The sequence below is a fragment of the Lithobates pipiens genome, unplaced genomic scaffold (assembly GCF_037356315.1).
Source record: "Lithobates pipiens isolate NorthernLeopardFrog02 unplaced genomic scaffold, aLitPip1_a1.2 Scaffold_22, whole genome shotgun sequence".
NCBI classification, from domain to species: Eukaryota; Metazoa; Chordata; class Amphibia; order Anura; family Ranidae; genus Lithobates; species Lithobates pipiens.
This window is the reverse complement of record NW_027507784.1, coordinates 168,822,623-168,843,992: the sequence shown is the minus strand read 5'-3', so window position 1 is coordinate 168,843,992 and position 21,370 is coordinate 168,822,623. Positions and strand designations below refer to the sequence as shown.

Genomic DNA, 21,370 nt, shown 5'->3' with positions numbered 1-21,370 from the left:
ACCCGAGCCAGACTCGGGATTACCGCTAAGGAGGTTAAGGCCCACTCCTCACAGCACTAAGCTCTGCCTCAATGGTTTAACTGTTAGATGGATAGTGGTGGCTCTAGCATCAAGATGTTCTAAAGGCAAAGATGGGTCCTGCCCACTAGTAGATTGTTACCTGAAGTGACTGCTAATTGTATAGAAAGCACAAATTGCATATCTCAGCATCATGTACAAATTAAAGAGGCTCGGTTAAGCTAAAATGTATTTCTCATCTGCCATAATGATCATTATTTACAGTCGTGATATTTAAAAAAATGACTTTACAGTTACTTTACACGAACATGATATATTTACCTGCTATGTTCAATGGAACTGCACAGACCGGTCCTGATTCTCCTCTTCTCACGTTCCCTGCTAGTGCTCCTGTCCTCCTCTTCTCGGTATGCCACCACAGGAAGCTACTTTCTATTGTGGCATACCTGTGGGCTCGATCCCGAGCTGTGCTTCCTGCATCTATAGACACAGACCCCACAGCTCCGCCCTGCCCCCTCATCACAGGATTTAACTAATGGCCTCAGCAAAGCTTGTGAGGGCAAGGAGAACCGCTACAGATGGGCATGGAGCTGGATCGAGTGAGGACTCAGGTAAGTATAAAAGGCGGGGGGGTTGAGGGGGCATACTGCTACTTAAATATTTTTTACCTTAATGCAGGGAATACATTAAGTAAAAAATGTTTGGGCTTTAGAACCACTTGAAGCACACATTGGCTTTCATTGCTAAAAAATAAGAAATGCTATGGCAAAAGAGGACCAATGGTTGAGCTGAGCCACATCTTTAATTTGCCTGCTCGTCGTTTCTACCACCTGACAAAAAGGTTTGTTTGTACCAGATGTCTCTCCTTCATGACTACACATTGCTCAAACATAAGGGGGGCCCTAACAACCTCTTATGAGTCCAATGACCCTGACCCTTCTCTGTAGCAGGGGGCAAAGAGAAAACACAATAACAATACATTTAATCTGAGGATAAACAAAAACTGTGATCACAAATTAATGTCAAAGTATTGCATACCTCCAAATATCCTATATCCAAAGAAGAAAAAAGCAATAAGCACAGCTACGACAGACACAGAAGCCAGGGCGATTATTATAGTCATTTCACGGTGCATCCAGCCATTAGGACCTGAAAGAAAGAAAATAAACAACTGTTATCTTGCACTACATTAAACATGTATTTTTAAAACAAATTTAACCACTTGAGTTCTTTGTTATTTTATCCTTAAATCCTGAGCCCCATAGCATTTTTATGTTTTAGTGATGTCTTGGACGTGATTACGTCACTGCTGTAGCTCCCCCCTCAAGGGTGACGTAATCACGCCCACCAGGATGGTGACTATGCTTATCTGTCTACTTGCTTGATTTTACCTGTCTTGTGTGAATAGCTTTCTATTTCAATAAATTGGTGAAGTTTTACATTACTACACAATGAGTTTCTCCTTTATCTTTGTATCTTCCTGAGCTCCTTTTGCGGATTGTTTTGGAAGCCCTTTTACTGTGTCCTGGAATGTGCCATCCATCCACCCATCCCAGCAAGGATTTCTCCCAAAAAGTGCAGCCAGGTCTTTCCTGTTGGTAAGCAGTTTGTGAGTTGGGTGCCCACTGTGGTGAGGAGTGGTGTACTTTTACACAAGAGGACTGGGGCAACACACACAGCTCAAGAATTATCTTGCACTGATCACTTTATTTATGGACTGATTTTGCACTGTGCACTTTATTAAGATATTGTCTTTGAACACGTTTAAAGAATTTATTTTCACATGTTGATTATTATGTTATTTTCTTTATGCACTATTCATATATATTGTATGGTATTGAGTTGAATCACTGATGTATTACCACTTTGTTTGATAGCACAACACAATCAATTTGCTTATTTGTTCTATCTGTATGTGGGTGTTCAGTGAGTGATGCTGTCACTATTTGATTGATTTTTTTTTTATAGTTTGATTGATATTATTTCTTAACACAGAGAGCAATCATTATTCTGTTTCTAAATTGGGACACATTTTTATTTCCTTGATATATTAAATAAAAATAAAAAATTTGAAAAAAGGTAAAAAATTTTCCCAAAGCAACATTTGCTCACCCCTATATATTTACCATAAAATATAACAAACAAATTCTGCTGATTAAAATTACGGTATATCATAATCATGTTTTTTTTTACATAATTTTTGAATTTCAGTACATTACATAGGAGATCACACTGTCTTGCCGAGTACTATCTCAGATCATAACTATTGGTGCCAATTCGGGTGTATTCAACCATTCTGACCTCAATTCTTCAAACTTGTTCTGGTAGTCGTTGGTAAGCTCACTTGTATAATCTAAGTTGGCTTCTTTAACCCAAGTATCAACAGTAGGCGGTAAGTGCAATAACCACTTTATAACTATGTTTTTTGGACTAGGAGTGAGATTGGGCTAATCGCTGACATTAGTAAATTATTATCTTCTGGTACCTCTAAGTATCCAAAATGCAGGTTATGAGGATATTCTGTGCACACTTAAGACATTGGGGTTGATTTACCAAAGGCAAATATACTGTGCACTGGAAGCGCACTTGTGTCAGAGCTTAGTAAATGAGGTAAAGCTTCACTTTGCAAAGAACAGCCAATCACATGCAAGGACAAAAAGCAAACATTTTTGCCTGCACAAGATTGGATGATAGAAATCAGCAGAGCCTCCCCTCATTTCAGAGCTTCCCCTCAGATCTAGAGCAACTGCGCTTGCAGTGCACAGTATATTTGTCTTTAGTAAATCAACCTCCCCGTTGATACAATTTATAATGTCCTACCAGTACCGAAACAGTTTGGGGCATCACCATAGTATGTGCAGCAATTCATCCACATCTCTATTAAAGCTAGAGCAAGGGGGATTCTATGATCCTTACTGGTATATCCCTATGTATAATGAATAATTGTATGAGGGCTATTAAGTCTCTAATGTAAAAGGAAAACATTGAAGCAGAGCTAAATAAAGTCAAAATTCACATAAAAATTCTTCTGCAGGTGACTTATGTTCATAATCTATTCTTTCTACAAGCAGGATTTAAGATCCATTTTGCTTCTATTTTGACACACAACCTGGTACTCAATGAAGACCATTAAAAGGACCTTGAAAATCCTGAAACTGTCTGATGCTCCTTAAAACCAAATATCTGTAGTTACATACTTGGACACTTCAAAATACTCTCCTCAAAAACCCAAATACTCTTTTGCGTAAAAAAAATCTGGATTTGAGATTACATGACACATGATGCCACTTGGCACCAACGCAACCTTCAACCTTAAGCTGTATGTTATGTTTAGTACAATTGTACTCTGCTTACTCCCTATCCCCAACTTTCTCCCTTCTGTGTACAACTACAGTATATTACAAAATCATGGAACTGTACATGGGGCAATTCCTTAAACAAATTTAATAAACTTATACTTGTGTTTAAAAAACAAAAAAAAACAAATTCAATATTATTACATATTTAAAGATGAATTCCAACATAAACCATACTGCCAAAGCTATCATTTCATATTGTATATGCTGATAAGAAATATAAGATGAACACCAAGGAATTACCTATTTCTTTCTGTAGTCAAGATCTCCTCTAGTGTTCAATTGTAGAATCCTTTCTATAACAATCAATGTCCCATATTAGGCCAGTCGCCACTGGGTAATGTGGTGATGGAGACGTTTTTCCTTTGGGTAACCCTCAGAATGAAGCCATAAAATGCATGGCTATGATTAAACTGCATGTTCACTCAAATGCAGAAGAAATGTAATACCAGGAGGTAAAAGGCTGTTTTAGTAAGGATATAATGTTATAAGCTACATTTTGAAGAATGTGCAAACCTTTACTCATTAGAAAGGATTGGCTAAATCAGTTTAATGAGACCTGCTGATTATTAAACTACCCAGGAATACATATATTGCTATTGTGGTCAAGGATCTGGGCATGCTGTTGCATCCCCTTTATGGATGGCAGGATTAAACTCCAAACCAGAACTGATTTGGATTCTTGCATGCTTATTTTGCTCTTTATCTTTGAAGCTCTTTGCTTTTTATTTAAAAAAGTGGAGGACTATATTGGAGGTTTATTACACCTTTTGGACTTCAGCAGTCCCCTTCTGGATTTGAGAATTTCCACTCCAGCAAATTGTATGGAAACTTTTGATTTTGCACTACTGGGTTTTCCTATACTGAATCTGTGCACATGTTCTCCTGATGAAGACGTTTGAAGAATGCGTTAAGCTAACATGTGGATGTTGAATTGAAATAAGATTTGTAAAAATGAATTACTATGTGTTTTGCATAGGTGCTTGCTAGCTTGTAATCAAACATTTCTGGAACCCTTTCCCTGTGTCTTCCAGCATTTTGGGGTACTTTGTGCAAGTAAGGTCAATTTATAAAAAACGGTAAACTGTACTGCAAAAATGAGCAGAACGAAATCCTTTTGTATGTATTATATTAGGTGGTATACAGGGGTTCTTTGCTTTGCAGAAAAGGTGAATTTAGCATTTTGACAGCTGTCAGCACTCCACTGAGATTTTGATTTTCTATAATTCCCTGCTGTCATTCTGCATTGTTTAAAGCTCTACATCCCTCTTCCACTCTCCAGTTCTGAATGCAAAATTATATAGTATAACTGAAATGATAAACTACATTTTTCAAAAGCCCTCCAACATTGTATTAGTGGTGACAGCTAACAGATCGATAATAACCCTTGTCCGGTACACTTTTCCTGAGACTGCAGGGCACAATAATGTGCAAGTGCAAGGAAGCCACATACTGTATACAGGCTACCTAACATTAATTAATCAATGCACCTCAAGCCATCCATTACCAGTCTGGTAACAGTTATCTAATAGAGAGTGCTGCTACTTGCCATCAAGATCACTCTGTTCGAGTGAAACCTTACAAAGTGTCATCTGATAAGTGATGAGTAACTCTTGTAACTAATTAAATTGTGTGAGTAAATTTCAACTTAAGTTATAGTACTTGGTAAACAACAGGGTGTTAAAGCCTATGTTTTGGTCTTTTATTTTCAGCAAGGGACATTACGTGCATTTAATGTGAATTGTCCCCTGTGCTGGTGTCAGTTATCATCATGAAAAGCTGAAGTCTTCTATCACCCTTCCATACCCAGACAGCCATAAACCTTTGTTGCTGCAGGAGTTAAGACCAGCATTGGATCTGTGACAGGTACTCATCATGAGTGCTGACTATGTTAGTCCTTTTTGCCCTCTCCTCCGTTTATAGAAGCTATGAATGGAAGAGAAGGTAGAAAAGGAAGGCAGAGAAGCTATACATGGAGGAGGGAGTGGAAAGGCCAGGCATAGTTGGGAGGACTTAGGATTTTGCACTATGACAGCAGGCACCAGCACAAGGGAGACTTTGCATTAAATCTTATGTCCCTTCTGCTGATTTTTTTTTCATTACCTAATTGTAGGCTTTAACAATAAAAGAGAGCAAAACATGCAAAATAGAGCCACTAGCTGCACATGATGCCTGGTTAAAAGGTATATTTTTGTACAATATTTTACATTTACTTAAATTTGTCAAAAAAGACAATTTATTTTTGAATTGTAATTTTTAAGCCCCTGACCATACTAAAACAAAGAAAGTTAATATGTACACAACCACTAAATATTCTCTTTAATGAGAAACCCAAAATAAACAAAAATCTATTTTACATCACAGTTAGGAAATTGTATATGTAACTTGTGTAGTTGTAGAATATTATTCATTGTATTTTTCCATAAAGAGTCAACCCCTCCAATCGAGAATAATATTATGCAATTATCTGCAATTAAAAAAACAATCCTTGAGATTGACACATTTGGTTATGGAAGGAAAAAGGCAAGCAGGGGTGATAAGGTGGGGAGACAATTATGTTGCGGGAGGTACATACACATTGTAGCAACACAGCCAAGTGTTCTTGGCTCCAGACTGTTTGGCTTTTCCCCATTCCAGAAATCCCAAATAATAACACAAAGGAAACAATTAGGAAGGAAATTGCTTGATGAAGACATTTGGGTTATCTGATGGCTGGTTGAAGAAAGATTACAGCACTGTGCTGGCATCTGAAAATGCATATTTGAATGACATATCCTAAGTGATACAAAACAATGGCTTTGAAACATATATGCCTATAAATATCAGATGTAGTCAGATATTGTTGAATAGGGATGGGCTTAGGTTTGTTCTGATCTTAGGCCGAACCCACCTGAGCTATCCTGCAAGTAAGCTATTCGTTTGCAAAACCAATCATAAGCTGTCAAGGCATTCCCCACCGCACAGCCACACTTATACATGAAACACATGTGTATACATGCAGCTGTGGGGTGGGGAAGGCCAGATTAGCTTTGTGCAGTGACAGCTTCCTGGCGGGATAGCTCATGTTGGTTTGGACTAGGATCTAAACATGCCTTAGCCGATCCCTGTTGTTGAACATGGAGATTGTAAAATTGGCCAAGTGGTCTATGACATCACAGTCTTTGAAGGCTTTCTCACAAAGGGTCCGATCAAGTCTGTCTGTCAGTTTTTCAGGCGGACCTGATTGGGCTGTCCATTCACCCCTATGGACCGGCACTGTACACAGACTTGTCTCTGTTTACACCCTCTTACCACTGATCTGGTCCACTAAAGAAAAACAAAAGGGGATCCATCCTCATCTCTCTAGGCAGATCAGAGCGCAGTCGTGTGTAAACAGACAGCAGAGTCCGTTTTTTGCCATAGAACAGAGAAAGCTCGGTCTGTGTCCATTCTGCCTAAACTGAGCGGACATGGATGTGTCATCTGCCCACTCTGCTCTCATATTTATGGCCACCTTAAAGCATATCTAAACTAAAAAGCAAACATTTTATAAATTGCAGCTTAACAATCCTTAAATGTAGTACCTGCATTAGTGTTTTTTCCTTTAATTTTCACCTGGTGATTTCCGGCTTTCACCTGGTGAGAGCCTGCTGAAGTTCCAGCAGGCTCTGAGAGCATGGCAGTGCTTTAATATACCCTTTTGTTCAATGACTAAGTTGCTTTAAATTTCAGATATTATTACACATTACTACACCCAATACAAAACAAACAAATGGTGCATTGACAGCAACAATAAGGATTCAGTACGATTAAAGCACAGGCATTTTTATTCAAAAGAGAGTATTACTGACAGCAACATGATGGGGACGATTTACTAAAACTTGAGCAGCTGTGCATAGTAACCAATCAGCTTCTAACTACAGCTTGTTCAGTAAAGCTTTGACAACAAAACCTGGAAGCTGATTGGTTTCTATGCAGAGATGCACCAGATTTTGCACGCTCCAATCTTAGTAAATCCCCTATATGTGTGGGTAGCTATGTGCCACTCCTAGAAGACCCACTGCTCTAGGCCTCAGCCTATGTTTGCAGAAATTTGACCCTGGCCACTACTGTGTTCCAAGATATACTTGTATGATCTAAGTTGCACTGAAAGTGGATTTGTTTATTATATTTGTATTAGTACCAATATATATATAATAGAAATATAATTTCTTGTGTTTCATTGAAGAAATGGCTATTTGAAAGCAATTCAAGTTAAGTTTGAAATCTCAGACATGAATGAATGGAAAATGAAGTGATCTTATGGTAAATAAGTATTCTTTCACTTCTGAAGGGTACATCAAGAGCTGTGATTAATCCAAGGCTATTAATGCACAATCAAGTTCTCAGAAACTGTTCCATTCTTGCCAAGTTACCGTATATACTCGAATATAAGCTGACCCGAATATAAGCTGAGGCACCTAATTTTACCACAAAAAAACTGGGAAAACATATTGACTTGAGTATAAGCCTAGGGTGGGAAAATACGTCAGCTACTGGGTAAACAATGCATATCTGCAGCCTCACTGTGCCCATTAGCAGCCTCACTGTGCCCATTTGCAGTCTAATTGTGCCAATTTGCAGTCTCACTGTGACCATTTGCAGTCTAATTGTGCCCATTTGCAGTCTCACTGTGACCATTTGCAGTCTAATTGTGCCCACTTGTAGTCTCACTGTGACCATTGCAGCCTAATTGTGCCCATTTGTAGTTTTCACTGTGCCCATCTGTAGCCGTATCTTTCATTACTAAAACAGCGTGCGTCTCACGCTGTGTTATGTAGCCTGTTCGGCCATCCACTGTAACAAAGCCCGCGTCCTCCTCGTCTGTGATAGACGGAACGCTGACATAGTTTGCCAGCATTGTATCAGTGTTCTTCTATCACAGAGGTGAAGGCTGGGCTTTCTTTCAATGGACGGCAGAACAGACTGCATAACACAGCAGAAGAAACACGTTGTTTTAGTAATCAAAGGTACGGCTCACTCAAGTATAAGTGGAGGGGGGGGGGGGGTTCAGCCTAAAAAATGGGCTGCGAAACTCGGCTTATACTCGAGTATATACGGTGCATTCAAAAAATAGTAAGTGCTTTCAGAAAGTGCTGTTCATTAAGAAAGTTACAATTTGTACATACAGGTGTTTCAAGTCATTGGGGAGCACAAACACGACAAAACAAAAAGCATGTATCTAATTATTCCTGAACAGTGATTCCTTGGCTTTTAATTTATAATTGAACATAGAACCTTAAAAGTCATACTTTATCCTAGGCAGCCTAGAAGTCTTGTTAGCAGCCTTTGCAGGGCAAATATTAGAAAAATAACAGATAATTCTCTATGACCCAGAAAATGTAATAAATGATATATATTAATCTGTTGTCACGCGTATAACACATATCTGTGGCGGCACCACACATATGTGTCACTGGGTGGCCGATGATTCTATGCCAAAAGTGCGCTCACTGTGCACACTGCTTTTGGTCCCCACTAATGATCAATGTAGGTACCAGCTCCTGATCATGTATTGTGACAAGCAGTCTCAGTGGTCACGATTACCGATCCTTGGGTAGGATGGAGTTAAAAATATTTTTTAGAAACAAATGTACAAAATATCTATTTCCTTCTCCAACCAGCAGATTTAATATTCAGGTACTAAGAAAAAATTGGCATAAAATGAGTCACCGTAATGAACATTGAAAGCCTTTATACGTAAACATTTTCTGTAGTAAATTGATTCTTAAAAGTGCAATAACTGTTCTTACTATACATGATGTGTTTAAAAACCTACGATGAGCAGAAAAATCTAGGTTTGCATAAAATATTTCAAAAGATGAAAATATACAGATATAACATAATAAATGTATTGTAGTAGCGCTATAATCAAACCAAAAATAACTAATCTACTCTAGCAATCCATATAGACTTTAATATTCAATAGTATTAAAGAGAGAGTGAAATATTTGTCCCACAGAAAAATGACTCTGAATTGCGCTGGTCACATGGCCAAATTACAGAGCAATGGACACTTTATATTTACTAAAGGCAAATAGGCTGTTCGCTTTGCATGGGGATTTTTAGTTTAGCCAATGAGGTGAAGCTCTGCTGGACTTCCATCATCCAGTTATGTGCAAGCAAAAATACTTTTTTTTTTTTTTTTCCTTACCAGTGATTGGGTACCCTTGGGCAAAGTAAATTATCACCATCTTCACTAAGCTAAGGAAAATGTCTTTGCAAAGTGAACAGCCTATTATGCCCTTAGTAAATCAACCCCTAGGTCACGGTCAAAGGAGAAAATGAGTGTCAATAAAATGCCACTAATTGGCCAGCTCTGCATGTACATCAGTCCCTCATACTTCTTCAAAGACTATGAGAACAATGCTGTGGTATTTGGTCAAGTAACCATCTTCAAGAGCAAACTTAGAGCACCGGTTTCCTCAGAAAATGTGTTTCACTGCCTGTTTCAGCATTTAGTACCTACTGTATGGTCAAAATGTGAAATTACATATTCATTTTAACATTGTATTTCAATTATTTTGAGCCTACATCTAATAATCTGAACGATTTAGAAGTTTGAAACACTTATGTTTTAAAAAAAAAATCCAACACATTGACTTGAATTCAATGGCACATATTCGCTATGCCCTGTGAATAGGCACTGCTGCGGCACACATTTCACTGAGCCTACTGCCTGAACCACAATGGTGCTGAAAAGAGGAGTTTTATAACATGAATATTAAAGCATTAGGGCCACATAACATTAAAGCATTAGGGCCACTTCCATGGAAAGATCTCTTGCTGAATCAGAGCAGAACAAACAGACACCACTTCTGTAACATCCGTGTCTGTTCAGGAGTTTTTCCTCCAGCCTGAAACTGGACCCACGTTAGGTCTACGGATAGGTGCATCCATTTACTTTCTTTTGCCACTGATCCATCATGCTTAGAGAAAACAGGAAAGGATGCAATGCCTTTTTTTTGGACCTTTACAGATTTGGGATAATCAGATGGCATTTGTCCCAGGGCACATACTGCTATCAGTCAGTGCACCAAGCCACAGCAGCTTTCAGCGTATCATAGAGTTTTACATGCATATTACCAGCAGTGGGGCAGGATGGCCAATAATCACTGTTTTATGCCAGTGGGAACAGCTTACCTTGTCCCACCCCTACTTAAATAAATTTGCTCTGTGGTGCAAACTTCTTTCCTGTGACCATGGGTTGTAGGAAAGAAATTTGCAGGATTCCCCCATCAACACGTATAGTGCTGACAGGGGAATCCCTCCTGCCAAACTATTGTCTGCTCCCGGCGGGGGAAGCCATCCTCGCTGATTATTGCTAATGGCTATAGCAGCCTCTAACAATAATCGTAAGAGAATCCGGCAGGCTGGTTGTACCCAAGTCGATCGATCAATCAACCAAGTACATTTTCCTTGGCCACTAACGGTTCGAATAATGGATGGTTCCTGCTGAACCGGCCAACATTCGAACCATGTATGGCTGGGCTTAGTCCAGAGGTGGCCAGAAGATGTCCTAGGCACTGGTGGACCAATATCATTATGGAAAATATTGCCCCCCGCCTAACAATTTTGGCATGAAGACAGCTGGTTCTTAAAACTCTCATAAGTCCTGAAAGTTACTGAAGGCAAAAACTGTTGCAAAATCTGTTATGTTAAATTTTAAGAAGGATGAGATATGCAAACAGATGACTAAATGGGAAGAAGAACTGAATGTTACCATTTCCCCAGACCAATGGGTTAGAGCAATTAAGGGAAGTTACAATCACTCTCGCTGCTCAAACTTCAGAGAGGGAGCACAAAAGATACGTTTAAGGTGGTATAGGACACCCTACATGATAGCGAAATATGCAGGAGCGGAGACGAACGTATGCTGGAGAGGGTGTGGCCAAGTGGGAAACTTGGCACATATGTTTTGGTTCTGCATTTCACTACGAAGTTTCTGGAAGGAGATAGGCAAGCTGATAGCTGGGATTACAGGGATTTTGAATCCTCTCAGAGCTGAACAAGCTCTTCTAGGTGTGGATTTAGACATATACCCTCCCCTTGGGCGCACTTTGGTGGCACAGATTTTATTTGCGGCTCGGCTCGAGTATCACACGTAAATGGAAATCTAATGTCTCTCCTTTTTTAGCGGAGGTGATCACCTTAGTTGATGATTTGTATGAATATGAAAAAACAATAGCTTATCAGGAAAGTAGACTGCAATCCTTCTCACGCAGGTGGGCTCTGTGGTATAAATCTAGAAGGCGCCTTTAGTTATCTCTGCAAGAACGGTTATAGTTTGTTTTGGATTAATGCCAATCTGTAACCCCAATTCCGATACATGTTAAAGTACATGATCATCGTTTAGTATAATTTGTGTAGGAGATGGGAGAATGTGTACCTCTTGAAACTTTAATAATCTGTTACTGAAGAATATGGTATGTACTTTTACTGTTGATCTGACTGAGATTGAACCTGTTATCTTATGATTGTATATGAGAAATTCCAATAAAAAGATTTGAAAAAAAAAATAAAAAAATTTAAGAAGGAAAATCAAAAGATGGAGAAGAAACTAATGAACAGCAATTTTGTGAGTAATGTGAGTTCTAGTATAGTTATACAAAATGAAAAGTGGAACATGAGCAGGAGATGGATGAAGAAACCCACTTCTTTTTTTGGGATGACAACACTAAGACCCCTTTCACACTGGGGCATTTTTCAGGAGCTTTTGGGCTATAAATAGAGCCTATAAAGCGCCTGAAAAACGCCTCCTCTGCCGCCCCAGTGTGAAAGGGGTCTGCTTTCACACTGGGGCGGTGCACTTGCTGGATGTTAGAAAAAGTCCTGCAAGCAACATCTTTCGGGCAGTGCGGGAGCAGTCTATACACCACTCCTCCACCACTCCTGCCATTGGAATCAATGGGCACTGCTGCCGAAGCACCTGCTTAGCGCTTCTGCACCTGCGCTTGCATAGCGCTTGCGGCGCCTGCATAGCGCTTCTGCACCGGCGCAAAGTCAGCAGACCAAGTAGGAGAAGTTCATTGTTAAGGTTTACAAACCATTTAAAGAAAATATCTAACCACCAGTGGCATCGAGGGGGGGGGGGGGGGGTGAGGGGGGCTGGAGCCCCGAGTGGGCCCCCAAAAACCCCTGGGTCTCTGGCATTCATAATTCTATTATTAGCCCCAAGCCTGAGCGGGGACCAATCTGACTCTGAGTGCGGCCGAGTGACATAACAAGTCCTGTCTTCTGGACTCTGCATCGCCTATGATAGATGTCACACTGGTCCAATGCTGGGACCTTGTGACTTCCATCATAGGCACTGCAGGCTCCAGAAGGCAGAAATTACAATGCGGCCACGCCAAGCACTATGAGATCCCCGCTTAGAGCTCGGGTAGGTGGCTCTCCTGTCCTGGTTCTGGCTGCCTGCTGTCTCTGATTGGGATGGGCGTGCTGTACACTATGGCTGAGCTGCAGGAGGAGGTCACCTGAAGTCTGACATGTAATCGTCAGGTGTATGTGTCAGGTAGGCCAGTGTCTCAAGTAGGTCAGTGTGTGTCAGGTAGGTCAGCGTAACGGTCAGTGTATGTGTCAGGTAGGTCAGTTTAGTAGTCAGCATTGATGGGCAAGTGAGCCTACCTAACCCCCCCCCCCCCTTCCGATACCAGGCTCGGACTTCAGGCTGAAGCCCCTGGTCTTTTCCCCACCTAGCAATGCCCCTGCTAACTAACCACGCTCATTGAAGTTACCCATTGACTACCTGATCAATACTAATACTGAAAGGGGCTGATTTACTAAAACTGGAGAGTGCAAAATCCGGTGCAGTTGTGCATGGTAGCGAATCAGCTTCCAACTTCAGCTTGTTCAATTCAGTTTTGACAATAATACCTGGAAACTGTTTTTTATGCAGAGCTGCACCAGATTTTGCACTCTCCAGTTTTAGTAAATCAACCCCACAGTTTCATCAACATTAGGCAACCAACATGTCTATGCTTTTTCTAAGTGATGGGGTGATCTTACATATATTTTACTTTTTACCTACAATAAAACCAGTTTGATTCTACTGGCTTTGCCTTCTGTTATCTCATTCACTGAATTTAAGGTCAAACATTTTAAAGTGTGTTAATAAAAAAAGTGAAAGCACAAGGTACAGTATATTGCCTTTAAAATGGATAATTGATTATATAAAAATTTCAAACATAAATACAATTAAAGATTGTTACTTGATTTTATCATGTCTTTGTCCCTTTCATTTTTTTATTTTTGGCATCCAATGTGGGAGTGCCCTTTAAATAGAATAAAGCTGAGAATCTATTCCGGATGCAGACGTGGAGTCCACTTTGTTTGGAGAGGCCCCAGCACCACAGCCCTATTCTGGAATGAAGGGAGTGGATGTCGTTCACAATTGTCTGATTCCTGCAACACAGGATGGACTTCTATGAAAACTTGGCATAATGTGTAATGGTCTACAGAAGATTGCTGTAAAGTTCTAGATAGGAAACATTAGCTTTTTTTTTTTTTTTTACTAAATTGTAGGTAGTGAGCATGGCTGGGTTGCAACCTAAAACACTAGAACTCTGTTGGATTGTCACTAGTGCAGGATCCCAGCAGGAGAATGACAGGGTTTCTCGACTGTACTCAAAACTAAAAACACATTTTGGGTTTTTTTTCTACAGAAAAAGGAACAAATAAGGGTACATTTAAATACGTATTTCATCCCTCGCCGTCTCACAGCCTCAACACATCACTCATAAGTATTCATGTATCCCTTCATGTAGCACATAGAGTAATGTCTCGTGCACACTATGCGATTATCAGACGAATATCTATTGTCCAGTGTTTTTTTTTCATGCTAGTCTCATATCAAAAACCAATAAAATAATGATAAACTTGTACGACAGAATTCAAGTTCAGTGATGTCATTTATTGTATTGTACTGTACGTTTTCATTTCCGAGCATGCATGGTCTTGGTCACAATTTTTTTCCGTACAAATACCATGCTAAATACATGAAAATTATTCGTTCTGTTATCGTACAAGAACATTTTTAATGTTTGTTCCTTCGGATATTTTCGCTATAACTGTCATGTGTACTAACGATCAGATTATCGAACGCAGTATTTTTCGTCCGATTTTCTCATCGTATGTGCTTAGGCATAGGGTTAATTGCATCCCGCACAAGTCTAAAGCTCAAAAAAGCATGTCACGCAAAAATGTACCCTATTCTTGGTGATATAATATAGACAACTAGGCCAGCACTTGGAAACAGTTAAAATGATAATTTTTCAATCCCACCTGTGGTCTGTCATCTAATATTCTTCAAACAATACTACTACCTGAAACACATATGCAGAATTGATTACATACTACTTGCAACACCTATCACCTCCTCAGGCTTCCTGAGCACAATTAAAGGGTTCAAAAATGGCAAAAGCCCACGCCCGGACGGGTATATTCCCGGTTCTATAAAACGTTCTCTCACCAACTGGCCCCGATTATGGCTTGAGCATTTGAGGAGGTGGACGAGACGCACCTCCTTTCACCGTGGCTTCTCCAAGCTCAGATAGTAGTGCTGCCCAAACCTGGAAAAGACCATTTGAATTGTGGCAATTATAGACCCATATCTTTATTGAATGTCGACCTTAAACTCTTTTCAAAAATGATTGCGAACCGCCTAGCCCTTCTGCTCCCCTCCCTTGTTCACAGCAACCAAGTAGGTTTCATCCCGGGCAGGGAAGACAGGGACAACACCACAAAGACACTGCATCTCATATCTTACGCACAGCGTCAGAATATCCCCACATGCCTACCAGCGTTTGATACCGAGAAAGCCTTTGATAAGAGTCAGCTGGCCTTTTTTACAAGCATCCCTACAACAGATAGGCCTAGGCCCTAAACTATTGATCAAAATAATGTCCTTATATACCAACCCCTCTGCGACAATCGCAGCTAATGGGGAGGTCTTGGGGGCCTTTGAGATCAGAAATGGTACCAGACAGGGTTGTCCACTGTCCCCATAACTATTCGCGATCATGATCAAAGACCTAGCTCAAACGATCCGTCAAAATGACGCCGTTCACGGAATCCCCACCCTCATGGCACATTGAAAGCTTTCCTTAAATGCAGATGACTTGCTACTCTATGTCAGACAACCACACTTTTTTTTTAACATAAGATTTTATTAAATTTGTACAGTACATGTCAGAACAGTGGTACAATCTCAACAGTGATTATTATGGCAGTTTACAGCGGTAAATCAAGAAGAAGACAACCACACATTAGTATCCCCACCTTTATTCAGGAACTTGATCGCTTTAGAGTCCACAGCAATTTTAAACAAAATATCACCAAAACAGAAGTTCTAAATATTTCCCTCCCCCTGACAGTCATATCCACACTCCAACTGCAATTCCCTTTCCACTGGCAATCCCGCTCCATTAAATATTTGGGGACAGAGATCCCTCAAGACTTTCATGACATCTACTCCCTGAACTTCAGTCCCTTAATGACTAAAATTAGTCGCTCTCTGGAATCATGGCACCACCTTAAACTCTCATAGTTTGGCCGCATGAATGTCCTCTAGATCAGTGGTCCCCAACCTTTTTGGCACCGGGGACCGGCATTATGGATGAAAATTGTGGCAAGGCCCGGGGGGGGGGGGGGGGTGGTCGCATGGGGGACGATGCGGCTTTTCGTGGCCAATTTGTCAGGAAATGGCTGGTGTTAGCACGTCATCACAACACCATGGTTAATGTGGTGTCAGGATGATTGAAGTGCATCATTTTTATTATTATATTGTAATATAAAATGAAATAGTTCAACTCACCATAATGCAGAATCTGTCACTAGATGCAGCTTGTCACTTGCTACCAGCTTGCCACGTTGCCTATCACCAGATTTCCACATGCCACCAGATACAGACTGCCACATGCCATCAGATGCAGATTGACACATGCCACAGTCACATGTCACCAGATGCAGATTGCCACGGTTCAATGCCACCAGATTGCCACGTCACCAGATGCAGATTGCCACAGTCACCAGATGCAGATTGCCACAGTCACTTGCCACATGCCACCAGATGCAGATTGCCACATGCCATCAGATGTAGATTGACACATGCCACAGTCACATGTCACCAGATGCAGATTGCCACGGTTCAATGCCACCAGATTGCCACGTCACCAGATGCAGATTGCCACAGACACATGCCACCAGATGCAGATTGCCACAGTCACTTGCCACATGCCACCAGATGCAGATTGCCACAGTCACTTGCCACATGCCACCAGATGCAGATTGCCACAGTCACTTGCCCCATGCCACCAGATGCAGATTGCCACAGTCACTTGCCACCAGATGCAGATTGCCACAGTCACTTGCCACATGCCACCAGATGCAGATTGCCACAGTCACTTGCCACCAGATGCAGATTGCCACATGTCACCAGCCACATGCCACCAGATGCAGATTGCCACAGACACATGCCACCAGATGCAGATTGCCACAGTCACTTGCCACATGCCACCAGATGCGCATTGCCACAGACACATACCACCAGATGCAGATTGCCACGTCACCAGATGCAGATTGCCACAATCACTTGCCACAGCCACCAGATGCAGATTGCCACATGCCACCAGATGCGGATTGCCACAGACACATGCCACCAGATGCAGATTGCCACAGACACATGCCACCAGATGCAGATTGCCACAGACATATGCCACCAGATGCAGATTGCCACAGACACATGCCACCAGATGCAGATTGCCACAGTCACTTGCCACATGCCACCAGATTCAGATTGCCACAGACACATGCCACTAGATGCAGCATCTTAAATGCAAATTGTCACTAAGTGCAGTGCAGTGGAGTGGAGTGGAGTGGAGGGTTCCGCGTGAGAGAGAACAGAGGTGATGCGGGGCGGGCTGTGAGAGATGATGTAATCTCTCCGCTCCCCCGCTTCACCTCCAACAGTATACTGGCCGGGCTGTGTGGGCGGAACAGCGGTGATGTTGGCGGGCGGTGGGAGATTATGTAATCTCTCTGCTCGTCTGCTTCACCCCCAGCAGTGTAGCGGCAGGGCTGTGTGGGCGGAAGTGCGGTGATCGCTCTGCTCACCGCCGCCGCCACATCTCAGTGCACACTTCGCGGCCCGGCTGCAAACGGGCTACGGCCCGGGGGTTGGAGACCCCTGCTCTAGATCACTGGTCATCAACCCTGTCCTCAGGGCCCACTAACAGGCCATGTTTTTTTGTATTACCTTGGGGAGATGCAGACTAGAATACTGCAATCACTGAGCAGCAAATGATATTACCTGTGATGTATTTCAGTTATCTTGCAAACCTGGCCTGTTAGTGGGCCCTGAGGACAGGGTTGATGACCACTACTCTAGATGGACACTCTCCCCAAATTACTGTACCTATTCCAACCCCTTCATATCATCCCCCCCCCCCCCCCAGTGCCTTTTTCCACACACTCCGCTCCCTGGCGATCATCTGGTAACACCACCCCTCTAGACTTAAACATAAAATGCTGTGTGCCCCCAGGCTCAGGGGAGGCATCGGTCTCCCCGACTTTTTATTATATCATGCCTCTGCCATAATATCAAGACTTCTCGAATTGGTTTCCCCAGCCCCTTGCCCAAACCCTCTACGATCATTGAGCAATATATGGCTCGAATAGACCTTCAAGCTCTTTTATGGGGATATAACGCTAAACTCCGCACAATGTCCGCGATCTCCCTCTTGACACTGGTGGCACTCTCCCTATGGTATGGTAAATAAAACACCTACACTCTATCCACAGACCCTAGTCCACTATCCCCCCTATTTGATAACCCGGCGCTCCCAGCCTACAACGCCCAGAGACACTGTGACTCCTATGCAAGAACACAGTGGTCCACCGCACGACAGTTCGTCCACCCCAACACAGGCCAATTTCAACTGCAACAAGACCCACAATCCCCCATCTCGACCGACTGGTTATCCATGCGGTCTCTGTCGCAACTTAGCAAAACTCTATATCTCTCTAGACAGATCCACAAACCACTCACAGCTTTCGAGGATATGTGTAGTCTCTTTCAGACCCCCAAACACCTCCAATCTAATTTACAAAGAAATACAGTCCCATACCAACAATATACTCCCTAACTTCACGCAACAGTGGTCAAGGGACCTGTGCATGGAAATATCCCCAGGACAATGGCACACCTCATTTACACTCACACACAAATCATCTATCTCCGGGTGTAAACAAGAGAAGAACTACAAACTTATCTCAGTGGTACAAGGATCCAGTCACAATACAAAAAATGTATCCCAATACTTCAGACGTTTGCTGGCACTGTCACAGAGGAAAAGGCTCCTACCTCCATGTGTGGTGGGAATGCGACCGAGTTTGCCCTTTCTGGAACCAGGTTTTTGACATATATAATGTCTATCTCATTCCCTCCCCTAAGGTGGCCCTCCTATCCATCCTACCAAGTCCAATTAACTCCCATAAAAAAGTGTCTTCTCAGATTCTTTTTATCCACAGCTCGACATATCATAACACGGCATTGGAAAACAGAAGTCACCCCCCCCCCATCAGTAGCTGGATAGACATCATCAATGACACGCTGCTTATGGAGGAGCTACAGGCAAAGATAAGGGATACTTGGGATAAGCACATGAAATTATGGTATCTGACTTCACCACTCTTTCTCTGACCCCTTTCTTAACAGGATTCCTGCATAAGGAGCAAGCTCGATTTCAAACACATGCTATATAATACATGTTATATAATATTGATTACCCTCCACTAGGACCACCCGATGCATTTGGGTCACCAATTCTGAGAGCTACGCCAACTTCCCAAGGGTTGAGATACCCGAGGTCAGGAATTCACCTTATATATACTGCTGGGTTCCCCCCCCCATCCTACTCCCTTCTTTTCCTTCTCTTATATCCCCCTTTGGCTGTTAGCGCATGAGTTATATATTATTACCTGTAACCAAAATAATATAGATATCGCATTATGTTAACTGTTTCAAGCACTTATACAACTGTTTACAATGTTTGGTATAATGTGCGGTATATGTAGACCACTACTACCCCCCTTTTTTTTTCTTCATTCTGTACCCCCCTTTGCTCTCGTTTTTTACTTTTGGAAATCAATAAAAAAATATATTCAACCTTAAATACTACCTGTAACATCAAGTCAAAAGTCTAAGCAAAATTAAACCAAAAACAAGAAAATTTAATATATTGCAGCTTACCAATAATTAGATGTGGTGGCTGCATTTGTTTTCTTTTTTAGGCTCTTCCCCCATCTGTTTTCTCATGGGGATCTGGCCAGTAACACACCTCCTGTATTAAAAGGCCTCCACTCTGGATGCAAGAGAACAGAGGGCACATTTGGATGGCAGCACTGTCAGTCTGGGAGGAGGGGAGTGTTAGCTGTACTAGCAGATTTAGATACACTAACAAATTGAAGCTAAGCTCCACCTAACACTTTTTTTAAGCAGATGTTTTTGGCGGGGGGAGATAAAGGTTTTCCATAAATATATAAATGCTGATCATTTTAAGCACCCCTGTCTGTGTTACATTTTTGTCTCATCCCTGTAACTGCAAGAAAGCTTGTTTATATGAAAAACAACAGGTTTCTGGCTCAATCAGATAAAAATAGAAAGAAATTCTAAAAAGAAAACGAATACAGCCATCATATCTAAGACATGGCACACAACCATTTGCTTTTGGGTTAAAACAGGGTTCCCATTTAAAAAAAAAAATAATTGAAAGTCAGCAGCTACAAATACTGCAGCTGCTGACTTTTAACAATCGGATACTTTCCTGTCCTAGGGTCCAGCGATCGAAGTCCCGCTCGCCCCTCCTCCGTTCGGCAGTGCTGGCATTGTAACTGTGGGTGTCCAGCTGTGGCTTCACAGCCGGGCACCAGCTGCGCATGAGCAAGCGGCACACCGTGGTTGGCCGCGCAATCATCTGCCACCTGTCACGTGTCCCAGATGATTGACAAGAGGGAGGGGGCAGCACTGAGCCCTTCCTGCACCGAGGGAAGTGACGTCAAGAGCCCAGGCACTGAAGGAGGCAGACTACGAGGGACCCTTTAGCAACAGCCATTTAGAGATGCGTAAAAAAATTTTTTTTTTTGGGGGTGGAACACCACTTTAATACTGTGTTAATGATATTAATGTTCAAGGCTTTGTTTTTTTATAGGCATTTTCACAGCATTTTCTAAATTTATCTGGCAATCCTTTATGTTGAAGTTTTTTTTGGATAAGCAAAAAACTATTTTTTTAACACTTAACCAAACCCTTATTTTTAGCCTTCATTCAGCCTGGAAGTGCAGTGCAGTGAAGTACAATAATAAGCAGATATGCTGCATAAATATTGCACCTCACTGGATGGCACCGCATGTCACTGCACAGCAAGTGCAACACACCCCATCGCTGTGCAGCAACAGGAATGAAGTGTCACTTTGTACACTTCAAATAAAGCTCATGGGAAAAAAAAAGTGTGATGCGGAAAAATGTGCCTCACATTGCCCCATGCCACACATCACTGCAGCACAAAACGGACTGCTGCGTGTGCACTAAACCACTCTGGTTTAATTTGCAGGAAAGTGTGAATGAGCCCAAAACGTAACCAGGCACTAAACCCTTTAACCATCACTCTAGCCTTGGACCCAATACTTAACCCTTCACCCTAACTGTAAACTAACCTTACCCTTAATGCTACTTTAGAGTGATATTAAAGTTTTTTTTTGTTTAAAAAGAACAAACATGTTATACTTACCTGCTATGTGCAGTGGTTTTGCACAGAGCAGCCAGATCCTGCGCTTATTGGGGCCCTTCACCGGCACTCCTGGCCCCTCCCTCCTGTCACGTGTCTCCACAGCAAGCAGCTTGCTATGGGGGCACCTGAGTCGATTCGCTGCTCTGTGTGTCCATTCAGAAACGGATCCGTGGATCAGCCCCACCCCCTCTG

General features: G+C 41.9%; 1 protein-coding gene across 2 annotated transcripts in view; it reads right to left on the bottom strand.

The window, feature by feature from the left end:
• BMPR2 (bone morphogenetic protein receptor type 2) overlaps positions 1-21,370 on the bottom strand; it is a 245,476-nt gene that overhangs the window by 59,155 nt on the left and 164,951 nt on the right. For both annotated transcript variants that reach the window (XM_077448607.1, XM_077448608.1), the window contains exon 4: positions 1,057-1,167. In XM_077448607.1, coding sequence (XP_077304733.1) covers positions 1,057-1,167 — 111 coding nt within the window. The remainder of the gene's footprint in view (positions 1-1,056; positions 1,168-21,370) is intronic.